General features: G+C 41.6%; 2 protein-coding genes across 13 annotated transcripts in view; one reads left to right on the top strand and one right to left on the bottom strand.

The window, feature by feature from the left end:
• Positions 1–2,161: 2,161 nt before the first annotated feature.
• Positions 2,162–9,068, top strand: RAD52 (RAD52 homolog, DNA repair protein). The gene is made up of 6 exons (XM_035027856.1): positions 2,162–2,266; positions 5,627–5,823; positions 6,000–6,203; positions 7,155–7,243; positions 7,613–7,828; positions 8,279–9,068. The coding sequence occupies exons 1-6, from the start codon at positions 2,162–2,164 to the stop codon at positions 8,338–8,340; spliced, it is 873 nt and encodes a 290-aa protein (XP_034883747.1). The 3' UTR covers positions 8,341–9,068.
• A 490-nt stretch (positions 9,069–9,558) lies between these two features.
• Positions 9,559–25,367, bottom strand: part of WNK1 (WNK lysine deficient protein kinase 1) — a 143,483-nt gene continuing 127,674 nt past the window's right edge. For 5 of the 12 annotated variants that reach the window (XM_035028504.1, XM_035028505.1, XM_035028506.1 and 2 more), the window contains 6 exons: positions 24,299–24,372; positions 22,111–22,772; positions 21,233–21,435; positions 19,656–19,850; positions 13,020–13,207; positions 12,256–12,573 (listed from right to left, as the gene is read on the bottom strand). In XM_035028504.1, coding sequence (XP_034884395.1) covers positions 12,256–12,573; positions 13,020–13,207; positions 19,656–19,850; positions 21,233–21,435; positions 22,111–22,772; positions 24,299–24,372 — 1,640 coding nt within the window. Of the gene's footprint in view, positions 12,574–13,019; positions 13,208–19,655; positions 19,851–21,232; positions 21,436–22,110; positions 22,773–24,298; positions 24,373–25,367 lie in introns of all 12 variants that reach the window. The other 7 variants (XM_035028509.1, XM_035028507.1, XM_035028512.1 and 4 more) reach the window with 2 other exon arrangements.

Genomic DNA, 25,367 nt, shown 5'->3' with positions numbered 1-25,367 from the left:
CCTATGAATAAATCCCCCTTGGTCACAGTGTATAATTCTTTTAATGTGCTATTGAATTTGGTGGGCTAGAATTTGGAGGATTTTTTTTTTTTTAAAGATTTTATTTATTTATTCATGAGAGACAGAGAGAGAGAGAGAGAGACAGAGGCAGAGGGAGAAGCAGGCTCCCCGCGGAGCAGGGAGCCCGATGCGGGACTCGATCCAGGGACTCCAGGATCATGACCTGAGCCGAAGGCAGTTGCTTAACCAACTGAGCCACCCAGGCGCCCTCATGTTGACAGTTTCTGTTGCTGTGCAGAAGCATTTTAGTTTGATGTAGTCGTGCTTGTTTATTTTTGCTTTTGTTGGCTTTGCTTTGGTGTCAGATCCAAAAAGTCATCACCGAAACCAATGTTAAGGAGCTTATCTCCTGTGTTTTCTTCTAGGAGTTTTATGGTTTCAGGTCTTACACTCAAGTCTGTACTTCGTTTTGAGTATATTTGTGTATTGTGTCAGATAGTGGTCTAGTTTCATTCTTTGGCATGTGCTGTCCAGTTTCCCAAGACCATTTATTGAAGAGACTGTCCTTTCTACATTGTACACTCTTGGCTTCTTTGTCATAAATTTGTTGATTGTATAAACATGGGTTTCTTTCTGAGCTCTCTATTTTGTTCCTTTGTTTTAGGTGTCTGTATTTATGTCAGTACCATGCTGTTTTGACTACTATAGCTTTATAATATAGTTTGAAATCAGGTAGCATGATGCCTTCAGCTTTGTTCTCAAGTTTGCTTTGGCTATTTGGAGTCTTTTGTGGTTTCATACAAATTTTAGGATTGTTCTATTTCTGTGGAAAATGCCATTGGGATTTTGATAGGGATTGCACTGAATCTGGAGATTGTTTTGGTTTGTTGGGCATTCTAACAATATTAATTCTTCCAATCCACAGCATGGAATATGTTTCTATTTATTCTTCAGTTTCTTTCATCGATGTCTTACAGTTTTCACTCTATAGGTCTTTTACCTCCTTGATTCATTTATTGCTGAATATTTTATTCTTTTTGTTGCAATTATAAATGGGTTTGTTTTCTTAATTTCTCTTTCTGGTAGTTTGTTACTAGGGTACTGTTTTTGACTTCTGGCAGTTTGATTATAATGTGCCTTGGTGTGAGGCTTTTGCGTTTGTCCTAGATGTAGTTTTTTGAGCTTCTTGAATTTGTATGTCTTCTCTTTCCTTAGATTTTGGAAGTTTTAAGCCATTAATTCCTCAGATAATCTCTCTGCCCCTTTCTCTTTCTCTTCTTCTGAGACTCTTAATATATAGCGTGATGAGTGTCCTATAGGCCCCTTAGGCTCTGTCATGTTTCTTCATTCTTTCTTCTTTTTGCTTCTCTGAGGAGATGATTTCAAATGACCTGTCTTCATGTTGCTGATTCTTTCTTCTGTCAGTTCAAGTCTGCTGTAAAACCCCTCTAGTGAACTTTTCAGCTGTTATTATATTTTTCAGTTCCAGAACTTGTTAGCTGCTTTTTTATAGTTTCTCTTTGTTGGTATTCTTCTCATTTCATTCATGCATCATTTTCCTGATTTCATTTAGTTGTGTGTGTTCTCTCTTAGCTGATTGAGTATCTTTATGACCATTATTTAAAATTCATTGTTAGGTAGCACATAGATTGCATTTTTTTGGGGGGGGGGGGGTCAGTTTTTGGAGAAGATTTTGTTCCTTTGTTTGGGCCACATTTCCCTGTTTCTTTCTATGCCTTGTGATCTTTTGTTGAGATGTGTCATTTGAGAAAACAACCACCTTTCCCAGTTTTTATGTACTGGTTTTGTGCAGGGGAAGACCTTAAACAGTCAGCCCAGCTAGAGGTCCTAGGACCTCCCAAACCTTTTAGGATCTCCTTCTCCTCCTGGCATCTGACTGCACCCCTGTAGGTCCAATTTGTTCTGGTGCTTATCTCTGTTTTTAGTGACTTTAAAACTCTGCTGGTCCCATCAGCGTGCTGAGTCAGGTGAGACAGAAACCAATGCCTTGGGCAGCCCCCAGACCAGCCACAACATCGTAGGTACAGTCTACTCTTTTGTTTCCATCCCAGAGGCAGAGCCCAGGATGGGAAGTTTCCTCCTGGTTGTACTGCTCTATGCTGGATGAGGGCAGGGGCAGGGGCCTGAGTGGGCATGCAAAATGCCACCCATGAATTTTCCTACCCCTTTTGCTGGAATTTTGTCTTGGTTTTATGCTGGCCTGAGGCCTGTAGCTTCTCAGCTGGCCACTGGAGTTCTCACAAAGGTATTCTAGTCTGTATATTGTTAACCCAGTGTCTCTAGGAGGAGGGGGCGCCTGGAGCTTCCGAGTCTACCATTCTGATAACATCCTTTTCCTTTTCTTTTTCACTCTTTTATTTTTTTAAAGATTTTTAAAAATGAAGTGTGATATATACACAGAAAACTATGTAATTTGTAATGGCACAGCCTGATGAATTTTTAGAAGTGAACAGAGTTACTTATCTCCCAGATAAGAAACTAAAACCTTACCAGCACCCCAGGGTACCATTTGCCCCCTCCCATTCACTACCTTGACTTCTCTTTTGAAAAGTAACTATTGTCCTGACTTCTCTATTCTGACTTTCAGCCTCATAGTTGTTTTTTTTTTTTTTTTTTAATTTAGTTGACAGAGATATAGCGAGAAAGAGAACACAAGCAGGGGGAGTGGGAAAGGGAGAAGCAGGCCTCCCGTGGAGCAGGGAGCCGGATGCAGGGCTCGGTCCCAGGACCCTGGGGTCAGGACCTGAGTCAAAGGCAGACGCTTAACTGACTGAGCCACCCAGGCGCCCCTTTCTTTCTTTTTTTATTTATTATTTATTATTTTTTTTAAAAAAGATTTTATTTATTTATTTGACAGAAGAGCACAAGCAGAGGGAGTGGCAGAGGGAAAGGGAGAAGCAGGCTCTGCACTGATCAGGGAACCTGATGCGGGACTCCATCCCAGGACCCTGAGATCATGACCTGAGCCGAAGGCAGACGCTTAACCATCTGAGCCACCCAGGCGCCCTCTTTCTTTTTTAAAAAAGTAATCTCTACACCCAACGTGGGGCTCGAACTTGCAACCCCGAGATCAAAAGTTGGATGCTCTAACGACTGAGCCAGCCAGGTGCCCCAGTCTTGTAGATTTTTTTTCTTGTTTTTGAACTTTATATAAATGAAATTGTTCTTTATAAAAATTCACTGAAGTATTAAAGTGTACATATAAACATGTAGAAAAGTACACTAATCATAAATGTTCAGTGTGATGAACACATTCACTTAACCAGCATCAAAATCAAGATAAAACATTACCAGTGTCCCAGAAGTCTCAGTACTGTCCTTGATGTCACTGCCAAGGACTCCCCTTCTCATCACTACTAAGGGAAACCACTTTTAGCAACATAGATTAGTTTGGACTTTTTGTACTTTTGGGAACCAAACACATGGACTGTTTTGTGTCTGGCATTCATTCGACATGTTTGCGAGATTAATTCACGTTGCATGTAGCATTTTCATTGTATACTTTTCTATTGCATGAGCATAGCACAACTCATTTTTCCATTCTGACTTTATAATAGACAGTGGAGTTTTTTGGTAGTTCTTCATTGTTTTGAATCGGGCTGCTGTTAGCATTCTTGTACACGTCTTTTGGTGCACATACACACCCATTCATCTTGGGAATTACTGGGTCAGGTTAGAGGATAGGCATGTTTCATTTTAACAGATTCTTCCAGTTTTCCAGTGTGGTTGTACAACTTCATACTTCTGCACAGCAGTGTACAATTTCAGCTGTTCCATATCCTTGACAGCACTCAGCATTGTGTGTCTTTTAAGCTTTTTTCACAGCTCACTTTCCCCCATTTTTTCTACTTGCAGTAATTTATACAAAACAAAATTTACCATCTTGAGGTGCCTGGGTGGCTCAGATGGTTAAGCGTCTGCCTTCGGCTCAGGTCATGATCCCAGGGTCCCGGGATTGAGCCCCACATCGGGCTCCCTGCTCAGTGGGGAGCCTGCTTCTCTGTCTGCCTGCCGCTCCCCTGCTTGTGCTCTCTCTCTCTCTCTGCCAAATAGATAGATAGATAGATAGATAGATAGATAGATAAAATCTTTAACAAAAGCAACAAAATAACAACAACAAAAGCCTGAAATTTACCATCTTAACTATTTTAGGTGAACAGACAGTGGTATTAAATACCTTCGTTATGTTGTGCAACCATCGGCACCATCCATCTCTATAACTCTTTTCTTATAAAACTGAAACTGTAACAACAGTTCCCTGCTTCCTCTTCCCTACAGCCCCTGGCAACTGCCATTCTTCTTTCTGTCTTGTTTTTTGACTCTTAAGTACATACCTCATAATAAATGGAACCATACATATTTGCCCTTTTGTGACTGCCTTAACTTCACTTAGCATAATGTCCTCAGTGTTCATCCTTGTAGCATAAGCTCAGTTATTTTTATTTCAAATAAAAAATATATTATTATTATTTTCTAAGTAATCTCTTCCCCCAACATGGGGGCTTGAACTCACGACCCCAAGGTCAAGAGTCGCAGGCCCTACCGACTAAGCCAGCCAGGTGCCCCAAGCTCAGTTATTTTTAACCTACTTATTTACTTTCCAATGTAGATAAGAAATTTCATAATACAATTTTCATTTTCAGGTTATCTTTATCAAAATGGTAGTTGTCTCAATTTCTCCTATTCAATTATTCTATCGATATGAATTGAGAGAGAAGTTCTCCCAAGTGAAAAGCTCTGGGTTTCTGTAGTGCTTAGGGCCTGGAAGTAAAACATTGTGCCAAATGCCATGAAGTATCGTTAGTTCTCACATTTGGTGAGATGCAGGAACGACCCCAAACTGGGAGATTTCCAGCGGCCTTGGCTAGCAGCCTACACCTGTGCTTTGCAAGTTTTCCCCTTCCTGTCATTGGAAGGACACTTAGTTGTGCCACAGCAACCCGAGGCTTCTTCAGTGATGAGTGTTGTATTTCGGGGGAAGTCCTGGGAGAAAGGGCAGAGAAAGGGTAGGCCTCCACAAAGAGTCCGTGTGATCATTTCCATGAAAAAGAGAAAAAGTAGACAGCATCAGACAGATCCGGCTGACAACGAGAGATTCAAATTAGGGTTTACAGACCATTTGCCCTGAATCATAAAGTAAGATTCCTTTTTATCAAAACGTGACTAATACAGAATGGTATAAAGTAGAACACGAAATTGTTTTACTTCTCCTCCTGTAATTAAAAATACAAGGTGAGGGCGCCTGGGTGGCTCAGTTGGCTAAACATCTGCCTTCGGCTCAGGTCATGATCTCAGGGTCCTGGGATCGAGTCCCACATCGGGTTCCCTGCTCGGCGGGAAGCCTGCTTCTCCCTCTCCCACTCCCCCTGCTTGTGTTCCCTCTCTCGCTGTGTCTCTCTCTGTCAGATAAATAAATAAAATCTTAAAAAAAAAAAAATACAAGGTGAAATGTGGATCCGTTGTCTCAGCTTCTCAGGACCTAGAGGGAATGATGGATGGAGGACTGTCAGATGCCATTTTCCAGGAACCTAGATCGTTAAGGCGGGGACAAAGGAGGGCAAGTGCAGTTGGAAGAAGGTATTTAGCCCCTTTCTTCCCTTTTTAGTTGCCTCTTGAAGTGGATCTAACGAGAGCAAAGAGACAAGATTTTGAACCATCTGTGGAACAAGCAAGATACAGCAGCTGCCGGCAGAACGTGGCTCCGGGATCCCTTGAACCACCGGAGGTGACCTCGCCTTGCAGACCTAGCCGCTCGGATGATCCGCCCACTGTGGTGCAGGAGGAGAAGGCCAGCAGCTGCCGGTGTGGCCCTGGTTCCCTCCCCGTCCTCCCCTCCTCCCCTCCTCCATTTTCACGGGCTGAGCCAGCGCGGTGGCTTGTGCGCCGTGCCCTCCCCGCGCCCCCCCGGCCCGGCCCGCCGCTCCCGCTGCTCCCTGCGCTCGCTGGGGACTCACCCGCCTTGTTCTCTTGGGATGCAGCCTGCGGCCGTCTGCCGCCGCGAGCGACGCCACGTACGAGCGGAAGCTGCGCCAGAAACAGTTGCAGCGGCAGTTCCCGCAGCAGAAGGAGGAGCCGCGGCAGGTTCAGCGGTCCGCTCCGGCGCTGCGCCCGAGCCTCCGCGTGCGTGAGGAGGCTGGGAGCGGCGGTTCGCCGCCGAGCAGCCCTCGAAGGCCTTCTCTCAGGTTCCACGCCGCGTGGAGGAGGCTGAGCACTACGATCATGAAGTCCTGCCCTGCATTTCCCCATTTTTAAAGGCACTCCTTTTTTTAGGGAAGGAAATGGCCCTTGACATAATCTAGAACTAGAAATTTCAGGGTAGAGAACGGTTTTTTTCCTTCCAGGTACTTTGGCCGCGTTTGCTAGAAAGCTGTTCTGAGTAGTCCGTGAACAGAAGGCAGAATTGTCTGACGATAATGGGGGCTTTGGGCCGTGCTTCATCCATGAACATCAGTTTACTTGATCCAGGCCTGGTGGTAGTAGCAGATTTTTTTTTTTTTTTTTAGTCTTTCCCAGAGAGTAAAAACAAAGAAAGGGCTTATCCCAGACCAGCTGGATTTTTGCCCAGCTTCTCCCTAAGAAAGATTCAGAGGACTTTCTTCGTGTTTAGTTCATTAATATTCCGCTCAGCACTGACAGGCTTAATGTAGGGGGGGAAAAAAAGCTTACTGTGTTGGGGATGTTCTTAATAGTAACTATTATTCTGGATCTTGAGCTTCCAAACCATTGCAGAAGCTCCTGGCGGGGAGGCCGCCCCCCACCCCGGATCCCACAGCCAGAGCCGCAGTTTATATTGGTTTTACATTTTGAATTTCTGCTTAAGATTTTTTCGAGCAAAGCTTATAGCTTTAAAAAGTAAAAAGTGGACCAGATAGCTTCTAATAACCCCTCTATTTTTGCTGCTTAAGGAGAAATGAACTCTCCCCCCCGCAATTTGGTGAGAAGAAAAAAAGTCTTTTTAGCTTCTTGTAGATCTGTAGGTAGGGACGGGGATCAGGAATCTCGAATCTCCTACTGGCTGTGCGAGGAACCGGTGGAACTCTAGGCAGCTTTGCACTTCTGAGGTGCTCGCTCCAACAGTTACGTGACTCTCTGGTTTTGTCCTTCCTCTCGCTCTTGCTCGCTCTCGCTGTCTGAACTCCAGCAGCACTGTCAGCAGCTCCTCGCAAGCACAGCACTCCCGTAACTGCCGTTTCCGAACCACTCACAGAGGACTTCCTTACAGGTCAGTAAGAGCTCCGGGCAGGACCTAAGCATTGATCAGTAAGTACCTAGGACATGCACTTTCGGTAGTCACTAACACATTTTAAAAGAGGCATAAAACCCCTCATTTTTATCTGTTGGATAGCCCCGTGAAGTTTTGGGAAAAAAAGAGGACCCCTAATGGACTGATGGCAGTTCTGAGAGCACACACTCAACTCCTCTATTGTCCTAAGAGAAGCTTCACGGTACTTTTAGGGGTAGGGGCAAGAGAAATCCCAGGAGCTGTCGTAGGCCACGCACGACATGGAATTTCTCATGACCAGTTTTCCCCAGTGCTTTATGTGGGAGCACTGGTTGATGCTGCATTTTCTCATGATCTCGGTCCTCACAGACAGTCTCGGAATGTGGGATATGGATCCAGATGCAAGCGACAGTGATGTCAAGCCCTTGTCTAAACCAGAACTGCTCCAGACCTCTGCTACATCAGTCCTGAAGAACCGGATGGTGACCTGGGACAGGACCCCACAGAACCTCTGCCACCAGAATCCACAAGCAAAATCTGGACTCTCGCACCTCCAAACTCACAATAGCAACCAAGATGTAACAGGTAGCGAAGTGTTTAGGAACAAAAATTGAAAGGAGAACTTGGGTTTAATTCTCTGCATTTTAAAGGAAGCATGACATTCCATTTGAAGAAGTTGGGTGCTATCATGCCAGAGGAACAGCAGTCCAAGAAAACAACTGGTTTATGAGCCACAGCTTTTCCTTTGAGGTCCTGACTAGAGGTGTAGCCCCTAGTAACCCTTTATAGTAGTAGGAAGTTTAACCACGAAATGAATGAAGAGCTTTTCCTTATTAAATCAGGCCCATCGTGTTTGGTTATTGCAGCTGGATCTAGCGTTAACAGAAGGATCTGCCCTCATAACAATTTTCGTTCTTGGCTTTTTAGTTTAAGTTAGGATTGTTAACAAACACAGTTCAGAAATTATTAGCTGTCAGTTTATTCCTTATTTGAAAAATCACAGCAGCCACATTTAAATTATTTTTTCTCCCATAGGAAACTGTGGTATCTATGGGAAGAACCAGGACTTGAAGAAAAGGAAATTGGATCCATCCTAATGGAGGCTCAGGTCACATCCTTGGACTTTGTCACAAAGGGACTTTCAAAAACTACTTTTAGGTCATAAAACTGTTCATCATTCCCAGGGAATGAGCTTTATTTCCAAGGATTTACCTTGCTTCGTTCTGAACTTTACCAGAGGATTTGACTATTGGAGCCTTGTGTAGGTAAAGCTGAGCAGTCAGAAAACAAGCGCTTTAAAAAAGCTTGTCATACACTGCAGCGGGGAGGCTCTGAGATTAAATACCTTTTCTTTGGCTCTTAACGTTCTTCACTATTTATTCCTAAGCTACTATGTTAGTATGTATAGAAATTTTAGGAATCCCCAGTGCCTACCTGCCTTCAAGCAATATTATTACTAAGCACCAGCTTTTACAGCTGCCTATGTGAAATTATTGTAATATCTGCCTTTCACCTTGGCGCTCGGTGTTTAATGTTGTCCACACCATATTGTGTATCCTTCCGAAAACAAAAGCTACAGTGTTTTTTAACTACCTTGCATCAATACAGGCTGCGATCTTCATCTATGATAATCTCGCGTTTATAGGTTTATGGTGTCACAATCCTGCAGTTTTTTACCTAATCAAGGAAATGATCTAAGACCGAAGAAAAGGCATTTTAAGAAAGTAAAATAAATTTTCCTTTGTAACAAAAAATAAAAGTGGGTGTACTTCTCCATTTCAGATGTGAGATATAACCCATCTTAACATAAATGGGTTTTTTTCATAGTTTCAAATGTTTCATAATCTGCCCCCCCACCCCCATAATGAGTTTGCAGGTTCTTTTTAAGATGCATCTTGGGCTGTGCCTTTTATCTCATCTTCAAGCTGTGGCTTTTATTAATTTTTAGATCACAGATCCATTTGTGGGAAACTATGAACCCAAGGCAAGGAACTCTTAAAGTACAGGAAGGCAGCCAGACATTTCTATTCCTATGGAAGATGAAGAGGCTCTAGCTTACCCTGATTTCCCCTTTATCTCACCTCTCATTACATGGATTCGGTCATATGTTCATCTTTTGGTTTTGATATCCTTACCATTTTTTTTCCAGAAAAAAAAAATCTCTCCCTTGTCTGAAGCATAATCTTAGTTTAGTTCAGAACTGCTGCTTTAAAAAAGTTCCCGGAATCAGGAATCCAGTTATAAATTGCACACAACTGAAAACTGAGCTAATGAGATCATGAAAAAGGAATTTGCTGGAAATGAAACCCCACAGCTCAAAAGCAAGTTTGGTTTATTTGAATGGTTTCATTAAATAAGTCTACAAAGGTAACAAACTGAAGCACAAAGCGCAATCTTACAAGAAGCGCAACACCCAGAGTTAGTGCAAAATGTACAATTAACGGCTGCTGAGAAACCCCCAAGGTTTGAATTCCGTTTATTTGCTTTTTTAAACAGTGTACATTGTTAAATAATGTAAGGAAAACATTTATAATTCAGAAAGATTTTTGTAATGTGGAAAAAGATACTCAAAGTGTACTATTAACACAAAAATAATTTAAACAGTTCAGTAGCACTAGTTCATTCCTCTAGGCTTCAGTTACTTCATCCACAGGAGGGGGAAAAAAAAATCAACAGTAAATAAAACCAGTTCTTACTTTTTGTGTGTAAGTGATCTCAAAATAAAACCAAAGTAACAAAAAATTATGTGCTGCATTTGGTTCCCTCGTTCCTCTAGTAGAAAGTATGGTTTCATTCATCTTAGGTGGTCTGTTTCTCATTTACTTGGCACCTTCGTTCTATCCTTACTCTTACCATCTCCCCAAGAATCTTAAGCAGAGAATAAATAAGTAAACAACTTTGAAGCAGGGCTTGGAACCCCTGTCCTTTTCATTTCTACTTTCCTAAACCTTCAGCTTTCACTTGCATCTTTGGGACCTAGGCTAACTTACTAAAGAAAACAGGGCCCATGAAGGAACAACAGGATAGGACAGCCAACCAGGCTCCCCGTATTGTGGTGATTCCTGGGATGTGCTGTTGAGGTGGGTAAGAGATTGGAAATGTGTCAATTTCCCAACTCAAGAGTCAAGAGAAGAAGCACCCAAAAAATTAGAGGAGTCCTAGCTTCTTTCCCCATCTTCGGAGATAACAGAGATCCCAAACATAGCCAATTAGGAGAGTATTTCCTGAAAGCTCTGAAAATAATAGAACTGCCCATTACAACTAGGCATAGCACTATATAATACTGATTGGTTGCAGTTATTACTTAAGGGGAGTATTTGTTTATATGAGAATGTGAGAATATCAGTTGCAATTCTAGAAATAGAGGTGGCACAACAGATTTATGATCCTGCAACCATTTGGACATCACATAGGAAACGAGTAGGAATAAGCCACTCTTTCTTACAATGCTTAATTCAGATGTGGGTCCACTTTCCACAAAATACAGTACCCCAAGCTGAGAAATGCATGATACATTTGCAACAAGAGGAAAGCAATCCAAAGTTTTTCTTAGAGCATCTTTCTCCATCTGTAACTTTTCACTATCAACATTTCCCAACTTAAAAACTAGCCCCCACCCCCTTCCCTTTATATTTAGCCATTTCCACTAGGTCTTGTCTGTCAAGCCTGGCTTAAGTAAGGCTCATGGCACCCTGTGGGCCAGGCAGCACACATCTTCCTGACAAGTCTGTTCTCCCGTTCTTAGTCTTTCTTTTTCTTTCATTTATCACACACCACCCTTATGCTTTTAAATTGCTCAGTTTTGTTACCACACCCCTCCTTACTGTTCTTGAAACAGAACTTTCTGCTTTCAACCACTGATGTCAACTTAACTTCTCACCCTGCTCATCTTACACCTGCTCTAGACAAAATTGAATGACTTAAAAAAAAAAAAACAACAACTCAGTTTCCCTTTGGCATAATCCTCTGCTGGGGTCACATGGACCTAATATCCTTCCATATGCCCTCTGCTGATCTGGGGTCTGATGAGAAGTTGGTGCTAATGGCAGAAGCAGTAGAAGTCCAAGGCACTAAAATATCCAGCAAGCAATACTGGGAGAACAGAAGTATTCAAGTACAGTAATTTATACAATCTTACATTCACATTTATTTATCTACTACAATGGAAATACAAAGGAAAAAGCTAAAGTGTCTCAATAAGTAAAGGACAGAGCTTGCTTTTTTTTTCCAACTTTTTAAACCTTTCATATTTTATTCTTAAAACTACTGTTGTCCAACAACATTTATATATCACAGTGTTTCCACATCAAAACTGATGGCAAAGTTACATGTCCGCAGGGGACTTAATTTTTTTTTTTCCTAATTGCTAATGCTGCAGTCAAAGCTGCTAATATCATTTGCTTAAAGCACTAATGACCTATCATAAGAAAGGGTTGAAACCTCAGTCCCCTGGTGTTTTTCACTGGGTTCTAAAGCAAAAAAAAAAAAAGAAAAAAGAAACAAAGAAAAAAAAAAGGGAGGGGGGAACAGGGTAGAAGAGAGCCCAAAAGTTTTTCTGTTTTGTTTTTTTGTGTTTTTTTTTGTCTTGTGGTTTAGATTCTTGAGGGAATAAGGGATTTGGGGTGGGTACCAAAATTAAGAGCTCCACCCATCTGAAATAAAGATGGGGTTTGGTTTTCCACTGAGCTCTCTCGTAGCTTTCTGATACATGATTCTCTTTTCTAGCCCTCACTATTGGGTGTAGAGAAACAGGAAAGCATGGTCTGAAGCCGCCCCATCACAAGAAAGCTGCTCTTTCCTTCTCGTTCCACTCCAGTAAATGGTGAAGGGGGAGGGAGATTCTCAACTCTGAGGGCTCTAAGCGGTATTAAAAACATTCCTTTCTGGCAAGAAATAACCAGTTAAATGCAGCACTAGTAGTTAGTATATAGGCTACTTTCCCGTCCCCCCCCCCGCCCCCTTCAGCATTCCATCTCCTGCCCCCAAATCTACTCCAGTTAATGTCTCTAGGTCTAAGTGGTCCGCAGGTTGGAACCTGGGGGGTTGCTGATGGATTTCTGCAAATTGCTGATGTTGAAATTCTGTAAGGAGGCAGTTCCCACAGGCTGGAACTGGCCAAGCGGCTGTGGTGCTGGGCCACCTGTCCCACTCCACTGAGTGCCAAAGGGGGGAGCTGGAAAACCGTACTGCTGTGGGGGGCACATAGACTTGGTGAAATGACCTAGAGAGGTAGCTGATGCTGCAGAGATGGGGGCAGAACCACCCAGATTTGAGGTCATGGAGATGCACAGCTGACCAGGTGCAGAGAACTTCCTTGCCATTCCAGGGCCCTGAAAACAAAACAACTACATGTCAAGTTTGGTGTGGGTATAACCCAGAGGTGAAATGGGTGGTACTGAAATCTAATTCTAGAACTGGGGCTGTTCGAGCCTTACAGGGTATAGTAAAACCAAAACCAAACCTTTCATAATTATTGGCTCTTTACACTTGCCAAGTAAGGGTGCGCTTGGAAGTGGGCAGAGTCACGTACATGTGTATATACGTGTATGCAATTCAGGGCGTTAAGAGAAAAGGGGAGAAAAAACTGAGTTGACAGGGAGCTAGGGATTCAAAGACAAATAAAAGGGTAACTGGGTGTTAAAATTTATGAGCTGCTACAGAAGGCTACAGCATGAAAGGCTAAGCACTAGCTAGGTAGTTGATACCACCTCTGCTTCAGATGTGTGCTCAGCGATACTCTGCTAGATTAGGAAAATGACAAAAAGGGAAGACTTGCCTCATAATTCATGTGTCCTTTGCTTCCTCTCCTGCTGGAAAGATTCATGGCATCTCGGGCCCAATTGTCTACCAGCTTGTGCAGGTCATCTGTGAACGTGCCCTTCCTGCTGGACGTCATGGCAGGAGGCTGAGCTTGGGCGGCTTGGCTGTTCACTGCTCCCCCAACGGTGTTTGTGCTACTGGTCCCTAGAATTAGAGGAAGCACCAGAATACAACCATTATAAGAAGCTTGGGTTAGAACGTCAGGAAGAGGGAAAACTTCACAGGATGATGAATGGCAAGCCACTGAATGAGGAGAGGATAAGCTGGGAACGCATGCGAGAGGGGAAGGGTCCAAGGGTTTGTTTAGCCACATGTTCTGGCATAACATAACAGGGTAATGAAAACAGACTCTCTTCAGGAGTTGTGGCGGATGAGGCTAAATAACTCCGGATGATAGTAGGCACAAACAGGCAGGGACCTCTTTCAGCCCATTCACATGGTATCTTAGAGTACTGAAACTTTTTAGTACCCTATTCCCAGCACCACACTGATGAGGGAGGTGCGCTAAGGTCAATGAGGCTCTAGAATGCTGCAGAATGCAGGGCAAAAGAAGAGGATTTCTTGAGCCCTGAGGCAGGGTTAAAAGCAGGAGTTAAAGGAATGCAAAGGTAGATTGCTTGGCCCAGGAAAAGATGGGGTTCCCAAACCATGTGGATGCTATGCCACAGTCTTCAGCCATTCTTTAACAGAAAGAGGCGAGCGAGAGGAGATAGCATGCTCTGTTCAAAAACCTTTTTCACCTGGACTCATACACACAAATTCATAAATATAAACTCGGGAGGAATGCTTTGACCTCTCCCAATTGCCTATGAGTTAAGAACCAAGATTACTCCTGAGGAAGGTTCTCTGTGGTGTGCCTGAATCATTCAACTCCAGGAAGACATGATTTTCCTGAAGATGACCTCAGTTTCAATTGGTTCGTGAATTCTCACCCCTCCTCTTCCTTCCCAGAAGAGCAAGCACTCGCACATGGAAGCAACAGGAACATTCAGCTGAGGTAGGAGTGCAAAGGGAAGGAGGAAGCTTTGAGGTTATGATGAAGGAATTCTATTTCTATGGTTTGATGAGAAAGGAAGAAAGGCTCTGTGTCCTGCCTGATTTCGGCTCTGCTGGAGGGCACACTGAAGATTATTCGAAGAGGCAAGTTTTAGGGAAGAGGGAAAGAAAAGTCATGATCTTGTTTTTCTTCCCTCACCCCCCACTTTCTTACCAGATCTCACATTTGCTGCAGAATAAATAAAAGCTACTAAGGTAAGTTGTGAGCCACTAGGCCTTCAGATATCCAAGTAACGCTGGGGGCTAAAAAAAAATGCATACATATTCCTGCTTTCCAGGTCCAAGCAGCACCAGAGCACAGCAGCATGCCCGAAGCAACTCTGCCATTTACAAGCCCTTGATAATCCATTGTTGTTCTCAAGTCAAGTTTAAACCCCACGGCCCTGGGAATGGCACACACAAGCATGTCTGTATTAGAGTAATAGCTAATTCTGAGGTGAAGCTGCAGAGTGAGGAAGGTCACATGCTTCTTACCACCAAGGCAAGACATGGATCTACTGCAATGTGTGTATTAGCTCACTTCTTAGTGCCCACTGGAGCCACAAGGGGATAGCTACTGCACATACAGCGTAAAGGGAAGAGTAAGTTCCCCTATGGTACAGGAAACCCAAGTGGAAAAGGATAAAAGCACAGGAACAGCCTGCCTTGAAAAGCAAGACAGACAGTGGTGGGGAAGCACAAGCAATGACGGTGGCAGTCGTGATAGTGATAAAATCTAGAAAGCAAGCATATCACATGCATGAGGACTATTTTCCTGTTTGAGTAATAACTGCTTGGTGAGCTTGATGATGAGTGAGAGAATCAAAATGAAAACCAGAAACAATCACAAGTAAGCAGAACTATTAAAAGCCAAATACTAGAAGCTCAGTAGAGGTGAACACTGCTTATTCACAAAGAGCTCATGCTCGGAGTCACACCTCTCTAGTCGCCTCTGATGCCGTGAGGCTCCTTTATAATCAAATTTAATTTTTCATTTTAATCTGTCTTACACATTACTGGATTCTGAAGTGGGGTTTATACACCATGATGGGGGGAGGGGTCAACCATACAGTTACCCTTCTCATTCTGGCTTCTGAAAACAGGCTTTCCCATTAAAGGAAATAAACACATCCCACTCTGGCCAGAAATTAATGCCTGGCAAAAGCTGACTTGACTATGAAAGCTAGGAGAATGGATAGTGCATTTAGTCCATCTTAGTAGTAAATGGTTTAAGAACACTACCTGTAATGCAGGTATTTCTGAGAATGCTACTTGCCTTCCAGAGAATATACTGAGTAACCTTGAAACCGTTCTCAGTTCTGCTGCAAAGCTCTAAGTAGTGTATGTTTCACCACCCAAAATCCATTTTTAAATTTTCTCCTGCCATAATACATTTCCCACACACCACACCACCAGATCCTAGTAACAATAACTTACTCTGAGTCACAGCTCATTGCCTAGTATCCCAAATACTAGTCAGTTTTCTGACTGACCCTCTAGGTGGCCGGTTGGGTAGTTGAACAGTCTGCACTTTAATGAGAAGCCACCAGTCTAAGAAGCCAACTCTGTAAAGTAGTGCTTCTCTCTTCACCAATCCAGCAGATGTCTCCCACTATGATGGGTGGCTATGGACTTTTCTATGTTTGGATCAGTGCCGATTTCCCAGTGGGCAGAACAGCGGCTGGCACGTTATCTCCTGACTAAAGGACTCTCTTTCCCAAAAGAGCCAGGCATCCCTGATCTCTCTATATATTATGGGCATTATCAATCCTTAATTGTCACAAAGCCAGCTCACAGGGGGTCCTCACATGAGAGCAGACTATGAGGTGATTTCTTAATCCACCAGTGGTCAGCAATTAAGCATGTTAAAAAACCTTAGAAAAAGGTGCAGAACTAGACAGATGAAAATTGGGAATGAGGACGTTGTAAAGCTTCAGGGTTCCAAGAACTCATGGATAACCGGCTTTGCAATCAAGGACCAAAAGTAAGAGAAAGAAAAGATAATTACTACAGAGCTGGTTGCAAGGACAGACTTTTTTCACCATCTTCCCTGAAGCACAAAGAGAGAGCAATGTGTTAAAGATAAAGAAACATCAGTGTAAAATACTTAGAATCTCCAAACAGCACACAAAGTCCCAGCAAGAGAAAGCAGAAAGAGAGACAGACTGGTGGGACCCGGGAGCCCCTGCTATAGGTAAAGTTCTATGGGACGTATCTTACTTAGCCTTAACATGGGTGTCTGATGGATGGAGGTACCTGGCTGATAGCGGAGCTTCCACACCCAATCTTTGTATCTGAGAATAATGCTCTGCACTAAGGTTCTGGGATGGGGGAGGAACTCTAGTCTCTCAGGTCTTACTGCTTGAATTTCAAATACTCAAGCAGTCTTTCCACTGACCCTGTCCCACTTTCTGTTTCTCCTGCTGGGTTGTTAAAAAGCACTCGATTAGATGCATTAGCAATTCTACCCCAGTAGACTGACAGTACCACTGTTACAGTTTTGAGTCAATTTAAATTGGCTAATATATTTCCAAATCCTAGACATACACACTAACCCCTTCCCCTCCAGAAGTCTTTAAAAGTATGTGGAAAACGAGCAACTTTTGAACATAAATAAAGCATTAAGCCAAGCCGTGCTTCCAAACCATTATCTATTTTGAGAGCACAGAATAACGCATCCCCAACTAGAAAGACCCCACGTCTGTTAAGTACCTGTTTTCCCTTCCATATTTGCTTTAAATCTGCCTCTTGCAATTTGTTCACCAAGGCTTATATGATATATACTCAAGTGCCTTCAACAGATGTAGGGCCTTTCTTCTTAGACCCAAAAGGAAGTGATAAGATTTAATATTTCTAACCACTTTCATTTGATGTTACAAGTGTGCCACCACCTACCTTTAAGAGTGTGTGAGAATTTAATTAATTAATCTGAAGTGTATCTCTCACATTATGTTTCCCAAAAAAGCCTTGGTTCTCTCTCTTCCCTCTTAGACATCTCAGGCTGTATAATATAGGCCTGACATATTACATCCTACTTTACAACACTTGCCTCTTACTATTAAATGTCTTTTCATCTTGCCAGCTGGACAAAGAAATTAAATGCTTATTTAAGTGTCAAAGTGCTAACATGCCTGGTCCAGCCTGGTCTAACCAGAAAAGTTATCGATCTGAGTACCCAAAAACCATACATGCTTTGGAAAGCTACCAAATTGGATAACACCTTCCATGTCTTTTGTTCAGTAGTCCTGGACTGGTGATTCGTGAGGCCCAAGGACCTCTGGACCACACTCAGAAACAGTGATGACCTTTTTGCACATGCATTTAAAAAGCACTTCAATAACCACATCAGAAGTTTGAGGCCTCAACAGAGAAGATCTTTAACCCAACTGTAACAAAGGTTTTCTACCTGAGCCTTGCTTTTGTTTTTTAAATTTTTATTTCAATATACATTTATTGACTACCTACTATGTGCCAGGTAGGCACTGGCTGATTTAGAAGGAAATGACGTGTGCTTCCCAAGTGCTGCCCGTGTTTGTGCACATGATCTCATTTGATTTGTACAACAGCCCTAGGAGACAGGCATCATCTTCATTTTACCTTTGGGGAGGACAGGTTGAGAAAGTTGGGTGATTTGCTATTGTACCTTGCTTTTAAGAAGAGAGCTAGGAGGGGCGCCTGGGTGGCTCAGTCGTTAAGCGTCTGCCTTCAGCTCAAGTCATGATCCCAGGGTCCTGGGATCGAGCCCCACATCAGGCTCCCTGCTCTGCGGGAAGCCTGCTTCTCCCTCTCCTGCTCCCCCTGCTTGTGTTCCCTCTCTGGCTGTCTCTCTCTCTGTAAAATAAAAATAAAACCTTTAAAAAAAAAAAAAAAGAAGAAGAGAGCTAGGAAATCCTAGCAATCATGTTAAAAAGACCATTTTCATTGGCAGGTGCTGGGCTTTGGTCCTTAGAAGAATAAATGCTTAATGAGAGTAACTATACGGAAACCCTTTTTGAACTACCAATTTTATGGAGTTAGAGGGTGGGGGTGGGGGAGTGAAAGGATCCAATGAACAGATTCTAGCATCATTTGAACTGAGAGATGGTTAGGCTTAATTGAGAAGAAAAAAAGATTTCAACCTACTCGGAAAAAGAATAAAAAAATAGGGTGTAATTCTCCCTTACTGCCAGGATCTAAGTATATCAGTGGTCAAGATGTTCTCTGTCACTTCTAATGCCAGAGCAAGGGGCAGATGTGACTATGGACTTCAGTCTTCATTTATTCTAAATGACCCAGCAGTCTCTACAACATTACCACCTTTGCTACTCTGTCACGGATCTATGAAGAAGCACTTCTACCAGAAAGGTTTTTTTTAAGCTTATAGAAACCTATTATTATCTCTGTATCTTTTATCATAATTAACATAGAGACCCAAACTTCTGAGGGTAATAGTAATTCAGCCAAGCCACCGAGTAGATGATATACAAAGAGACAAATGAAAATGGACTTCATGAAACATCAGATCCAAGCAGCAGAAAAACAAGGACGAGGAAGGAGTAAAGGTGTTACACACAAAGAGCCAAGCAGGGCGTACTCAGAAATCGGGTCCTCCTGCCACCAGGTTTGAATGTCACCTGCTCAGATGCACAGTTAAACTTCGCACAGCCTGTGAGAGGGGGGAAAACAGGGAAAAACAGAGAGAGAAGAGACAGAACACAACTACAAGATGTTAGAAACTCGAGGCTGGAGTGGTGAAATGCGCTAAGACGGCACACAGAAGAACAAGCTTCCAGGGAAAGGCCAGATATCTAGGACAGGAAATATCAGGTCTCAATTCCCTCCCTCTGTCAAATGCTGAAGCTCCTCCCAGTGGGAATAATGCCAGCTGGTCTGCACTCCTAGCAAGCAAGTATATTCACCTTGTGAAGAGACGATCTAATCTTTGATTTCTGTGATGTTGTAGCAAAAGCCCCTAAGCGAGTTACCTATATCTTCTCCTACTCTTTTTCACCCAGATACCTAAGTCCTTCCAATTGTTGTTCTACATTGCTAGCAGCTCCCTCCTCAACAGGAAAGTTTCAAATGATCATTAGTAAATAAAACTATATTTAGGAAGTAGATTACAGATAAATAATGGAATTGTAGGGCTATTTATCTTAGTATGCTACTCCCATACTTAAAAGTTTAAAAAGTCTGCACTGGCTAAGAAAATGCATTAGCGTTCAGAAACTGCTAAAACTCCTTTGATTTTGGTTCAGGAAATCTCAGTCTAGTATTAAAGTGTATGATCCAAATCCCAAATGAGTCATTAATTTGGTTAAAGTCCTCACATAAGTCACACATGCAACTTTTTGCTGTAATCCTTTGAAAAAAGCCATTTCATCTGATAAGAGCAATGAGTTCATCTAATCTAATGATTACTCAACTTCCCCTTCCAGCTCAAGATCTGTGAGGGTACAACAGACAGGCTATATTCTGGTCACCTGGTTTTCCAACTGACCTTAACAACAGTTCCTCTTCAGGCTTCTGCCACAGATATTGCAGTTTTTAGAAGACAATGGTTGCTTTGATTGCTTACCTTGACCTGGAGCAGAAAGGCTTGGTACTGAAATGGCACCATCACTGGTAAAGGCTGAATAGAGGTTGTCACTGGAGGGAGATGGCTTAAGGGGCTGTAACAGCTGATTCTGCCCAGTCTCTGGGATGCTGCCAGGAGGATGGAGGGTCTGCTGGGGGTGCAAAACTGAAGTGGCACTCTGACCAGACAGGTTACCTGCCAAAAGATAAAGCAGCATGAGGAAACATGTACAGCTTTCCCCTTGCCCTTAATAGGCACTATTCTCATTACTCCAGTGTGTCCCACTAAGTGACTAATCACAAGTCAGAAGCTGTAACTGATCAAAGAACAAAGGCCTCCCTCACGGGAAGGTAAGTGAGGAATGACATGAGAATCAACAGGCACTAGGGCTATAGGTAGCTTTAGATAGCCTAGAAGGTTCATAAGTCTCAGCTGAGAACATTCCGTGGGTATGAGAGAATTCCATGATCGCTTTCCTAAACACTATTATAAAACACTGAGTTGGAGCACGACATCAACAGGTTTGGTGGGGGGCAGTCTCTGCTTAGTCTTTTTTCCAAGCATGTGTCAGATCAAATACAGAAGTGTTGTCAAAACCGACACAAGTGATTACAGAGTAATGCATATTTAAAATTATTTGTGGCAGGTGGCTTTTATTTCCTAGTCGTCTGCCTTGAAATTGACGAACGTGTCTGTTCCCTACTAATTGGTGGAATAGAAGGCCACTCAAAAAGTATGTCAAAATTGGGATCAGAATCTAAATTAGCTGATATCCCTTATAATCACATTTCCACTACTGAATTGGTTCTAATGTGCTAGAGAAGAGGTTTGGGTTTCTGAAAGCTTCCAGGAGAATGGAAAGCTGCTAAGAAGTTTACAACTGCTTTCCAACATATTTATATTAGACCTGGAGAACAAATAGAGGTACAAACTTATTTCAGGCTTTTTCACTTTTCAACTAATTATCTGTTAACATCATAATTTCACTGAAGGGTAGACAAACTGTGTAGTTTGTTACAAGATAGTTACAAGATATTGTGATTTAACTATTTTTTTATTACAACCACTAGCAAGTTCTTTACTTCAATATAGATAAATGAAATAACTTTAATCAAGAAAATTACCACCTAAGACATATATGAAATTTACAGTCATCCTAGCGGCAATTATGAGTAATTCATTCATTGAAAGGAAAAATCTACCTAAACTTTACTAAACAAAGAACAGTGTATTTTCTTTCATTTGTCCGTGATTTTGGTGAAATGTGAGTTATAGGAGTAACCAGGTAATGCTAAATTGTTTATCTTTAAGGACAACCATAAATGGCTACCAGTAGATAGTAATATGGATCACAATGGAACAAGCCACTGTACTCATCCAGTCTACTTTCATAGACTCAACAAAAAGAGATACTATAAACAGGGAGAGTGTAAAAGTCAAGGAAGCAAGAATATTAGGAAAGTCAAACTCCTTTGAAATTTAACAAAAACAACAAATGTTCAATAGGTTACATATAGAGTTGGAGACAGAAACAAAAGCTGGGACAGCCAAGGCTGACCTGGTCCATGGCTTTTTACCTGAAAGCTGGGGGCTTTTATTCCCCAAGGAACTGCTGCGACTGGATTTGCTGCCTTTGCTTTTAGTGGGTCGCCTTCTTCTCCCTGAAAGGGGGGCAGCTGGGGGAATAATGACAGCGGGGGGAACCTTTCCCAGTTTGGTATACAAAGATTCAATTTCATGCTTCTGGCGACTCTGCAAGTCTTGAATTTCTTTAAGATGCCTATGAAAGATAACCAAACATAATTCAAAAACATTATAACCACTTTTGTTCAAATAAGATTTAATAACATATTCTTTAACCTCCATTCAAGTAATTACTTACTCATGAATTCCCCCCCACCCCAGTATACTTAACCTAATTTCTATTGCCTTGAAATTCTAGTGTGTCATCTCATATTGTTGGCCTCCATTACCCAAGCCAAATTCCAATAAGCTCCTAAACAACAACAAATAAGTTGACAATGTGTTAGGAGAAAAGGTTTCCTGACTTTGGAGGCTATACACAGGAGTACTGAATTGCTACTTTGATCCAGTTTATCAAATATGACCTATAAAACCTGCCAACATAATCTACATCCCAGTGCCATTACTGGATTCATTTGGTAGACTAGTAAATAAATTAGATTAGGTTAATAATGATAAAGAGCGCTATTAACAAAAACAACAATATAACAAAAGGTGAAGAAGTTCTAGAAGTAGAAATGCTATGGGTCCTTATAAATATAAGAGACCAAAGGAGAACTACATTCAGATAACTAGCTTTTGCATATCACCCTCTCTTTAAAAGCAATGAGATACAAGCATATTGCAGTGAAAAGAATACTAATCTAGGCACCAGGAGCTAGGTCTTAACACAGTTCTGCCATTATTCTTTCACAGAAGAAAATATACTTACTTTTCTCGTAGTCTTCGCAGCTCTAATTTTAAATCTTCATCTTCAATATCTGACTCATTGTCACTACTCATGTAAGAGGAGTTGAATGAATTACTAAGGCTTTGACTTAGATTCTGGATAGGCAGGCTCTTCGAGCTCAGCTGATGGGGGGAGTGTGGACTACCTGAACCATCATCCACATCCCTGCTAAGGAAGGCGGCCTCCAAGTCAAAAGATGGCCCATTCAGATGTGAAGGCTCTGACAGTTCAGGCTTTTCTTTCTTTGGTATCACAGCAGGGAGAACACCTTGTTCCAAATCCATAAAAGGAGGAGATGCTGTTGGCCCCTCTTTCTTTGCCTCAGTGATCTTGTCTTCAGTTCTTGATACAGAGAAACGACTTACTTTGTCTGCTGTAGTTGTCACCTGGAAACGTCCTACCTTGGTAGGCTGCCCAGTTTCTGACTTTGCTTCCAACGCAGGAGTTTTGTGGGCACTATCTGGCATATCTGATGAGATGTCATGGATGGTTATCCCATTAGGCTCTGTCTTCACCAGGGTACTTTCTGGACTACTACTTGATAGCACTGAGGACTCTGAAGTACTGGATTCAAAATGAACAGACTTTGTATCTTCTGACTTATTTTTACCCTCTTTTTGGACATCATCCATTGCAACTGAAACCTGATAGAAAGAGACCAAACTGAGATTAAAAAACAAAGTCTCCAATATTCAATTTTTTAAAATGGCCCTTAAAAAAAAATTGAGGGGTATCTAGCTGGCTTAGTCAATAGAACATGTGACTCCTGATCTCGTGGTTCTGAGTTCAAGTCCCACACTGGGTGTACAGATTACTTAAAAAATAAAATCTTAAAAAAGTAAATTACTTTATTTTCCAGTGAATAGGCTGGGATGTCTTTACATAAGTCTTTACATATGGAAAGTATGTCTTTTTTTTTTTTTTTTTTAAGATTTTATTTATTTATTTGAGAGAGAGCATGAGAGGGAAGAGGGTCAGAGGAAGAAGCAGACTCCCCGCTGAGCAGGGAGCCCGATGCGGGACTCGATCCCGGGACTCCAGGATCATGACCTGAGCCGAAGGCAGCCGCCCAACTGACTGAGCCACCCAGGCGCCCGGAAAGTATGTCTTTACATAAGTCCCTCCATCTTCACTGTGAAAATAAATGGAATACCATTATAGAAAACAACAAATCTGTACTGAGATGTATAGATTAGATATACAGATTCTCAGCAGCTGGCTAAGCTTACTAAGTAAATAATTTACTTTCATATCTCATGTTATACACAGGACTTAGATTTATGTCTTTGTGGAAATATAAATAACAACAGGGAATAGAATCTTGAAGGTTGCTTGTGAATATAAAAACTACAAATGCCAACTAAGCTTCAAGAATCAACACACCAAATGGGACTATAAGGAGGATCCACTACTATCCCCAACACCCAGTGCTATCCTGAGAATAACTGGAAAGCAGTTGTGAAAGCAATTAAAAAAAAAAAAATTTCACTAGTTGGACCAGCTGGGAAAATATAATGATATGGTGTCACCTGATGCTCAGTCAGTACTTTCACTTCAGAAATTAATTCTAAAAAATTATCCTAAACATGGAAAGTGTTTTTATATACAAAAATGTTTCCTGTTACTTTACTATGTTGGAAAAATCAGAAACAACCTAATGACTAACAAAAGATGGGGGGAAAAGCCACGAAATATTCAAAGAAGCAGGGTCAACTGTAGATACACACATGTGCACAGAAAAAGGAATGGAAGGAAACACATACCCTAAAAAGTAATCCTGGATGGGGAAGGGAGGTGGGGGGATGAGCAGATAATTTCCTGTTTCTCTACTACACTAAGTAGTCTATATTTTCTTTAATTGGCATGTATTATTATCATTTTTTAAAGTTTACTTACTTACTTATTTTTAGTAATCTCTTCCCCCAACATGGGGCTTGAACTCGTGACCCCGAGACTGAGGCACACGCTCTTCTGACTGAGCCAGCCAAGGACCCCAGCATGTATTTTTTTTTTTTGCATGTATTATTTTTAAGAGGGGAAAATGATAAAGAGCTATACAAAAGAGATATATCATTAAATTGGCAATTATGTCCCAAAGTTAAGTAATCATTTTATTATATACCTATTCACCCAAAGAGGAAATCAAGGCAAGGAAAAGTGGTTGTCTTACCTGAAATCGTCCCATCTTGAAAACACCAGTTCCTGAACTAGTTGCTAGGACAGGACCTTCTACAATATGAGAAACTGAAACAAGTACATGGAGGAGAAAAAGAACTTAAATTAGTATCTCTTTTTAGTTAGCTTCCTTTCCCTTTGGCTAGAAATACAGCAAAATAAAACTATGTATCAGGTGAGGAAAACTGTTTGAGGCAAGGACAACAGAAGAGATACTACAAAAACTATGGTTAACAGGCAGTAAGAATTCAATTACTCATTCTTTAACTCAAAGATAGATAGATTTAAGTAAACAAAGAGAAAGGATGAGATTTTACCTAGGATATTAAAGACCCAAATGGGTCTTTTCTTTTTAAATGAAAATCACTATGACAAACTGGTTTAGGCAATACTTAGGCAAAATCCTAGAACAAGAAGTAGAGGTGTCAGAATCACTGATACGTAGTTTTGAGCAACTTTAAAGTCACCTACGTCCTCCTCTTTAGGGACAACCCTTTGAGGTTTTTTTCCTGGAGATAATGTAGGCATATACCAGCACTTTATTTTACACAACTAGTAAGTTGTATTTTATACAACACTGATTTTGATATTTTAACAATGTATCTTGGACAGCATTCCATATCGTTGTCTCATTCTTTTAAATGGCTGCATAGTGTTTTAGGTTTGTCTGCCTACTATATGTATGCAAATGTACCACATTTTAAGCAGACTTATGCTGATGGACATTTAAGTTTTTCAGAACTTGCTATTACAAAAGTGCTCTAACAAATATTTTCTTATAGATCTGTGGAATAAACACCTAAAAATGGACATGCTGAATCATGCCCATTTAAAACTTTGATAGACATTACTAAACTGATCTCCAAAGAGGTTGTATCAAGTCACTAGTGGCTATTAAACTTCTGAATTTACCAGTGAGAGGTAAGAAATACTATCACTTACTAGTCTTTTTTGTGATATGAATACATCCCCCCCAACCCAGTTTTTTATTATCTTTGGACCTCATGGCATTTTTTCCATGAAGAAAATTTTGAATCTATTACTGCTTCTGGGCTGAGTATTAA

This window comes from Mirounga leonina, unplaced genomic scaffold, assembly GCF_011800145.1.
Source record: "Mirounga leonina isolate KUSES-001 unplaced genomic scaffold, KU_Mleo_1.0 Mir_201, whole genome shotgun sequence".
NCBI classification, from domain to species: domain Eukaryota; kingdom Metazoa; phylum Chordata; class Mammalia; order Carnivora; family Phocidae; genus Mirounga; species Mirounga leonina.
The sequence above is the reverse complement of the archived record's forward strand: the minus strand, read 5'-3'. Positions and strand labels throughout refer to the sequence as shown.